The sequence below is a fragment of the Brassica napus genome, chromosome A9, assembly GCF_020379485.1.
Source record: "Brassica napus cultivar Da-Ae chromosome A9, Da-Ae, whole genome shotgun sequence".
Classification (NCBI taxonomy): Eukaryota; Viridiplantae; Streptophyta; class Magnoliopsida; order Brassicales; family Brassicaceae; genus Brassica; species Brassica napus.
In genome coordinates, this window is record NC_063442.1 from 8366516 (window position 1) to 8374583 (window position 8068).

Sequence of the window (8068 nt, forward strand, 5' to 3'; positions counted from 1 at the left end):
GCATTTCTTTTGAAAGCTTTCTTTATAACTACACTAGTGGTCTTCCGGCGCTACGCGCCGGGTTCGTATGTGTTATTCTTTATTGATCGGATTTATATTGACTATTTTTCCAAGACAGCTTATTCAAATATTATTTTTCCTCTTCAAATTTTTTTCTGCACAACATTAATATATCATAAAGATATGTACCGTTGTCATAGTTCTCATCTGCGGATTGGCAAAGATGGTTGAGTCATTTGATAGATTTGTAGTGGAAATGTACTGATATAACCCCCTCAATGTAATGAACCTCCGGATTGTCGTTATCCAAATATTAGTTCGTTAACTGAATGTGTTGATTCGTCATCCTTAGTGGCTGCAATATCGTAGGCTAAGGTTTTTGAAATAGACCAAAGAATTTCCGTCAGAACTGTCAGTGCTTTCATATGTGTTATAATTGTTTACCGAAGTATCTGATACCATCTTATTTGTTTGCTTTTGGTTTTTGAATGTAGTGGAGAAATATGTTTTCTTGTGAGTCTTTCTCTTTGGTTAAGATATAATATTGAACTTTTTTAGATGGCAGTTAGCCGGTTACTGATATATTAATAATTGTGGTTTTTTTTTTATGTTACATTTGATGGTTTTTTTTTAATTTTATGGTGCAATATAATGAACTATCATGTCACCGAATTTATTTTTCTTGAATTAATTACGTTGAATTATTCACTAATAAATAATAAATTATTTTTGAGTTGTTTTTTTTTATGTCAAATATTGTTTGACTCACATTTCTTGTAGCCTGCGATTTTCGAAAAAATATTTCGGATGATTTATGTATTTTGTATTTCTTTTCATAGCTGAATGCAGATGTTATATTTTAAATATCATTCATTGTCTTCTTTATATTTTCTCCATGCAAATTTATCATATTTAGGTCAGCCGACAGTTATATCGTACTTTGTTTTGAAGTGGCTTAGGTCAAAGAGTTTCCGTAATAAACTTCAATATCTATGGTCAAGTGTGATGTATTTTGAATAAGAATCAGTTTATGAGTTTTTTTGAAAAAAAAAATTGTTATCCAACGAAACCGAAATTTTAGTCTTTCAAAAGTTTCACTTTATTGTTTTTGTATGCGAGTCTGATGATATGTGTAAGTTCTGTTTGTTGTGTTTTTATTTTTAAACATTTTGCATTCCGTTTCACATTACACATTTTGTGAAACAGAGAGTATATTATATAAACACACATGTCATAGATTCATGTTTCACAATACATGTTGATTCTTGCAATCTGTGTTTCAGGCTGTTCTGTGGGATTGACGAAGTCTACTATATTTTTCTTGGGAGGTTAAGCAATCTCTGCACGTTGAACCGCCAGTACGGACTCACGGAGAAGAACACAAGCGAGGCCTTGTTTGTGATCAAAGCTTATTGAACACTACGTGATCGTGGTCCCTACCCTGCAGATCAAGTCATTAGATGTCTCGAAGGAAGCTTCGCCTTCGCCTTCGTCGTCTACGATACTCAAACCTTCTCTGTTTTCTCAGCTTTGAGCTCTGATGGAGGAGAGTCTTTACTGGAGAATACTCGGCGACGGGTCTGTTGTCATGTCTGATGATGGTCAGATCATAAAGCAAATGATGTGCCAAATCATTTGCTCCTTTCCCAACTGGTAAGTCAAAGACACAAGAAACAACATTTGAGAGAGAAAGACATGTGATTTATGAAGTGTTTAATGTTGTGTGATTTTTTTGCAGGGAGTATGTACATAGTGAGATCGGGCTTAAGAGTTTTGAACATCCCGAGGACAACATGAAGGCAATGCCGATGATTGACAGCGAAGGTGTGATATGTGGAGCTAACTTCCAAGTGGATGCTTGTACTAAGATCAATGCCATCCCTAGGAGAGGAACTGAAGCTAACTGGGCTCTCGCTAATACCCGTTGATTTCTTCTTCTAATTGGTTCAATCCTCTGAATCGTTCTTTTGTCCTGATACATTTTATTTTTACATACTTCTTTGTGTAAATAGACATCAATAAAGATACAAAAGCACTTTATATTGTAAAACAATGAACTCTTTACTCACTGAAATTGTCAATTCCATGAAAACAGAAGAACACATTTTCATCCATAAGAGAGAGAGAAGAAAACAGAACAAGGAACAGTAGAGACAAAAATAACAAAGACTTGATCGTGCTTATATTTAAGCACAAAAATATTCGTATTGTTATGGCATACTGAGACCAATATTCTGGATCAAATATTTATATATAAATCATATAGTAATAAGGGAGAACAAAAATATTAAGTATGTGAAAGCTTAAAAGTTGTCAAATGTTCTTCACATAAAGTACTTGTCATTAGGTCTTCGAAGAAGCAGTGGAAATTCGCTGGTCAATGTTTTTACATGCAATCCTCTTTGTTTCACTTGGATCTTTCGATCACGCTAAATAAATTTTTCCACTGACATAAGAGGAAAGGGAGGGAAATTTAAATACCCACGCTGAAGTCACTTTTGTAATGGATTTATTTATATACTAATGTTTTGATTTTGTAATATATGACTCTACAATGCAAACTTAGTCAAAAATTTGTTTAATAATAAATACATGAATAACCCATAGCACAAACCCAATATTTATAAACTTTATAGGGAATTAAACACACAATTTGAGGTGACTTTTTAATAGTTCTTTATTTACCTTGTTAACATGACGTAAACAAATGTTTTAAGTTGGTTAACATATTCTTTTACATTAGAACTCTGAAAAAAATAAAGGACGATGGTTCATACACTGGTTAAGTTAGCTTGTTCAAACTCTACATAACTAAATCTACAATAATCTATAATAAATAATTAATGCTAGGCACATGAGAAATAGGAATTAGGACAACCACGACCCATAGGTTTTCATTAAGAAATATTTGGAAAATGACATAGCAAAGACTTTAAAAAAAAAAAAGCAGAAACTAAAGTAAAAAAAAAGCAAATCCAGATATGAAAAAACAGAGAATGACATAGGCTAATCGTGGTTGTTTGGGTTCCAAGCTAGCACTCATTCCACACGTGCTTTCTTACGTGCAGTTGCTTCCCCAGCGTCTTCACCCGATGCTACTGCTTCATGTGCTAGACGTGCACCACCAGCTTCGGTGAGCTGATCTGCAACACTGTTTATGATACCAGCTCTGACATCTAATCCTGTTGCCACAGATTGGGGGAGAGATTGATCGGTATCCTCGCCACCCTCCTGCTAGCAACACCCGATAGTTTTATATGAGATCAATATATGAGCGTCACTTACAAATAAAGAGAACTCAGGTACACTCACAGAAAAAGTTGGCTTTGGCGCAAGATCACGTGCGGGGAAAATGCGAGATATGGTAAAGCTTCGGTGATTTGGACCAAAATTGAAGTCCTTTAACCTGAGCTGGAAAGTGTAGGTACTCCCCACCAGATTAGCGAGCGAGCGAGGTAGGTCGATGTCAACTTGGGCATTAGTACCTATCCCCTGCAATGTGTAGGAAAAATATAAGTAAACTAAGTATACAATAAAACATTTCACGCTCAAAACGTAGAGGTCGATTAGCGGGCATACCACGATCTGTGCAGCATCAGAAGCAAGAACATGAGTCAGGCTAGCAACCTCTTCATCAAAACCAAGGAAAGCTGCTGAACCAGTGTCATCTGACACGGAGAGAATCACACGATACCTGTCGGATTGGAATGAAATTTAGTACTTTTTTACAGACACCAAGACGCACCAAGCAAAAATAATTTACTTCAGTTTAGCCACAGCATTGGTTTCATTGCATGGGACGCATGTGAATGAAGTCTCCTCTCGGATGAGTTTCTTGGAGCAAGTGGAGCATCCAATGTAACACCAACCCTCATCAAGCTGAATCTCAGTCACCTTGGCTGTACAGAGGAACTCAATTATCTGTCAAATCAAGAGAAAATCACAATCTTAAGCGCAGTCTAGGAAGGAGTAAAATAAAGAACATGTGAACAAAAAAACCTGAGGATCGGCGGTGAAAATAAATTGGTTAAGCTCTGAAACCGTCATGGGTTCAATCTTCTGTGCGTGAACCACCTTTGATGAAGACCCTGACTGGTCTGTATCACCAGTTGGCAATCTGCGAAGATAATAACATGTAAACGATTATGACAAATCAATAGCAAAAAAAGTCAAATTTGCGTTATCAAATAAGGAAAAGGATGCTTGCCTGGCAAATGCATCCGCTCCAACAGCAGTTTCGGAGTAAAAAAAATACGTGTCGCAGAAGTACCATTCAAATATAACTTTCCTGCAAAAACACATGGGACCTTATATAAGTTTATTACAACAAAACCAAAAAAAAAAAAAAAACCTCTGCATGACAGCACGAAAACTCACCAGAAACCAACTTAGGATTCACGGCTGTTACAACAACGATCCTTGGCTCTCTTCCGTACCCATCGAGCTTGTTATGGAATGAAAGGGCCAAGGAGCCAAAGATACTAACACATACAGTAGTATCGGTTCATATAAACGATGTTAGAAAAAAGTGAGTCAGTGATACGTTAGAGTTTTAAAGTATAACAAATGGAATTCAAAATTTTGAAAATACCTTCCAAGACGCAAGTTTAGCATTACGCGCTGAGCCCCATGGATTCGGTCCGCTATGGTGCTCCTAATGGCACTGAGCTCTCCCATTATGTCTGACATAGTATGGATTGGGAAAATGTTAGAGCAAGACATAAGTAAACAACGGCCATAATAAAATAACAAAATTACTACATACCGGGGAGTTGTCTCCCAGTGTTTGCTAGTCCAAGTATCTGGTCGTACGGTCGGAAACGGAAGTGCTCCGAGGGTATCCTCCGAGATGTCGTTGCTAGCTTTTCAAATTCGGTGCCATCATTGAAACGAATGGCAACAGGCGCATCGGATAGCCGGTATTTCGGGCTGCTACGCGTCACATCGAAGCCGCTTAGTGTGTATACAGATCCCTCGGTCATACGCTGTCTGAACCTAAGCTGGAGAAGGGCAGAGACAGTTCCGTGCACGACAGTAGACTGATGGAGAAATGAAGATAAAACATCAGAATCTATAGAAAATTAATTTTAAAAAAACTATTAAGAGGTTTTAGAAGATAAAAAATGGATCTCACGTTCTCATCGATGAGCAACATGTCAAGACTCATAAGCTCTCCGCCTTTGTTGATATTCCTAGCCTCCCAAAGCCTCAGCAGACGGACCTCGGCAGTATTGGAGCATCGGCCGGCTCTCAAGTCGTTAAGAAGAGTGAACGCCATCGGAATCGAAATCGGTTGCTAGAAAAGAGTTTACTGCTAAATTTCGTCGGATCTGAGGTGTGCATTGCAAGATGGTGAGATGTCGTATTTATAGGTGAGGATTAAGCCAGGTACGATGGAATACGAAGAGGGGAATTGATTGAACAATTGAAGTGGAAGGAGTGGATTAAAAGAGGTGAGGTGGAGTTAAGCTGCAGAGTTATTGAAAGAGGATGCGTTATGGATACTGAACAGACTGAATCTCTGGGCCTCGCGTTGGAGAATGAGAAGGGAGAAGACGAAGACGAAGATCGTGTTTTAAGATGGGCCACATTCACAAGAGCCCAAACCAAATAATAGAAAAAAAAAATAAAAAAAAAGAAGTAACCAATTGAGCGTCGACACGTGGCGACATATGCCCACATCAAAAAAAAGAACGTGGAAGCTTGTAGTGGGAGAAAACTCCACTTTATTATTATAGATAGTTTTGGTTTACACGATGGTCTTCACTTTTGTGTTTTCATTACATTTTCCTGGGTTCAGTACTTCTGTTTTGGAGAGGCTTACTTGAATGTAACGTTAAAATATTGAATAATTTGGTTGGATAATATTTTTCTTGACCTAGCGTGCACAGTTTGTTGCACCGAATAGAGTCCACGGTCGAATGAACAGGTACGGAAGATCCATTACTCATTGGCAGTCAGGGCATTACAATTTTATTGAGCCAAAACACTTAGATTTTTTTTTCCTTTATCAAGGTTTTACTGTTTTTGGTCTGCTTGAAATAAACATGAATAATTTAATACAAAAAAATGAAGATGTAGAACTGTGTAGATAAGTCAGAAGTTTAGCAATAGATTGAATACTTTCCGCCGTAGAACTGGGAAATAAGTTCAAAATTTTACAAAATATGGAGAATTGAATTAGATTTCTAATTCCATCGATTTGAGGTCGATTCATCGGTTAAATAAAAAATTATGCATTTTTATCAAAAACTGGTTTGTCTACCAGTCCTGTAGCCGATACTAATCGATTCACTCGTTCGCCTGATTTGATTCGATCTCTCTCTCTCTCTCTCTCTCTCGTTTGATCTCTGTCGCTCTCTCTCACTCACTCGTTTGTTTGTTAAAGAAGAAAAGCAAAGACACAAGCGAATTATAGAGTTCCCCGAATCTCCCTGGGTACTTCTCTCTTCAGGATCTTCTTTTCTGGAATTCACTATATGATCGACAGATCGTTTTCTTGAGTACAAGTCAACTCTCAACAACCTGAGAGTGACCATATATAACAGATCAGCTCGTCACTCCTCTCCACGAGCTAACTACTCTTCTTGGGCTTCATCAATATCTCGTAGGCCCATTAGTCTTTTCCATTCTGTCGATCCGCAACTGTTCGGCCCAATTCGTGTGACTGATATAACCGTTGCGTTCTTTGAGCTTCAAGCAATGAACCACAAATTCTCACAAACTCCACCTTGGTTCATGCTTCCTTCCTCAAGCTCGTATCAACTCTTGATACTTATAGTGAACTCTTAGATCCTGGCAACCACAAGTTCTACGACTCCGAACTTGTTATACATACCTCAGCTTCTTGTTTACAAATCCTGCTGATTCCAGGTGACAACCTCAACTTCTGCTGATCCACTGCATCATCTCGTTCACCCAATCCTTGAGATGATCCCTTTTGCTCGAATAACTCAAGCTTCCAAGACCTTTAAGGTCTTGATATGTTCTCTGAACTTATCACCTGGTAGAGCCTTCGTCAATACGTCAGCTGCATTTTTTGACGTATGAACCTTCAGAAATCTGACTTGACCATCTGCAACCACTTCACGAATGAAATTATACTTCACCTTCATATGTTTCGTCCTCTCATGAAACATATTGTTCTTGGACAAGTATATTGCACTCTGTGAATCACACTGAATCTCCGCTGCCTCTTGCTCAAACCCCAAGTCCTCACAGATCCCTTTTAACCATATTGCTTCTCTGCTAGCCTCTGACAGTGAAATATATTCCGCTTCTGTTGTTGAAAGTGCCACGACTTTCTGTAGACATGACCTCCAACTAACTGTATTACCCCCAACAGTGAACACAAACCCTGAGATCGATCTGCTCTTATCTTGGTCTGCAGCATAGTCTGAATCGCAAAACCCCCGAACTAAGAAGTCTGAGCCCTTGGTAAACACCAAACTATAACCCGCTGCACCTCTAAGATAACGCATTATCCATTTAACTGCTGCCCAATGTTCTCTACCCGGCTTTCCCATATACCTGCTTACCAGTCCAATAGCATATGCTAAGTCTGGCCTTGACCCGACCATAGCATACATAATGCTCCCGACTGCACTCGCGTACGGGACCTCTTCCATCTCTGCAACTTGCTCCTCTGCTTCTTTCTTGGTTAACGCCTTAAGCCTAAATTGCGACCCAATAGAAGTTTGAACCTCTCTGGATTCTTCCATGTTGAACGTCTTTAGAACTTTGCTGAGATATCTCTCCTGTGACAGCACTAACCGGCCTGCTCCTTTATCTCTGAAGATGTCCATGCCCAGTATACGTCTGGCTGCCCCCAGGTCCTTCATGTCGAATTCTGACTTCAGTAACTCCTTCAACCCGTTGATCTCAGCTCTACTCTTTGAGGCTATCAACATATCGTCGACATACAACAGTAGAAACACTCTAACTTGCAGTGAATCTCCCTTTGTGTAAACACATGGATCATATTGGCTTCTGGCGTAGTTCTCCCTTATCATAAACTCATCAAACCGATGATTCCATTCTCTTGGAGACTGCTTTAACCCGTAGAGAG

General features: G+C 38.8%; 2 protein-coding genes across 2 annotated transcripts; one reads left to right on the plus strand and one right to left on the minus strand.

Annotated features, from left to right (window-relative positions):
* The first annotated feature begins 280 nt into the window (after nt 1-280).
* LOC106392928 lies at nt 281-2990 on the plus strand. Its single transcript, XM_048739730.1, has 2 exons — nt 281-1653; nt 1739-2990. The coding sequence occupies exons 1-2, from the start codon at nt 1541-1543 to the stop codon at nt 1926-1928; spliced, it is 303 nt and encodes a 100-aa protein (XP_048595687.1). The 5' UTR covers nt 281-1540; the 3' UTR covers nt 1929-2990.
* Nucleotides 2754-5278, minus strand: LOC111215923. The gene is made up of 10 exons (XM_048740297.1): nt 5135-5278; nt 4766-5039; nt 4592-4682; nt 4389-4481; nt 4208-4288; nt 4000-4117; nt 3764-3921; nt 3580-3694; nt 3313-3492; nt 2754-3231 (listed from the first exon to the last, which is right to left on the minus strand). Exons 1-10 carry the CDS (start codon nt 5276-5278, stop codon nt 3040-3042), a joined length of 1446 nt encoding a protein of 481 aa, XP_048596254.1. The 3' UTR covers nt 2754-3039.
* Nucleotides 5279-8068: the final 2790 nt, after the last annotated feature.

What these genes read in the sequence shown, in the direction of transcription:
- LOC106392928 (XM_048739730.1), top strand. Translation starts at nt 1,541, where the DNA reads ATGGAGGAGAGTCTTTACTGGAGAATACTCGGCGACGGGTCTGTTGTC. An exon ending in ATTTGCTCCTTTCCCAACTG is followed by an intron (nt 1,654 to 1,738) that starts GTAAGTCAAAGA and finishes ATTTTTTTGCAG; the next exon opens with GGAGTATGTACATAGTGAGA.
- LOC111215923 (XM_048740297.1), bottom strand. Translation starts at nt 5,278, where the DNA reads ATGGCGTTCACTCTTCTTAACGACTTGAGAGCCGGCCGATGCTCCAAT. An exon ending in CTGATGCTGCACAGATCGTG is followed by an intron (nt 3,493 to 3,579) that starts GTATGCCCGCTA and finishes TACACATTGCAG; the next exon opens with GGGATAGGTACTAATGCCCA. An exon ending in CGCCAAAGCCAACTTTTTCT is followed by an intron (nt 3,232 to 3,312) that starts GTGAGTGTACCT and finishes TGTTGCTAGCAG; the next exon opens with GAGGGTGGCGAGGATACCGA.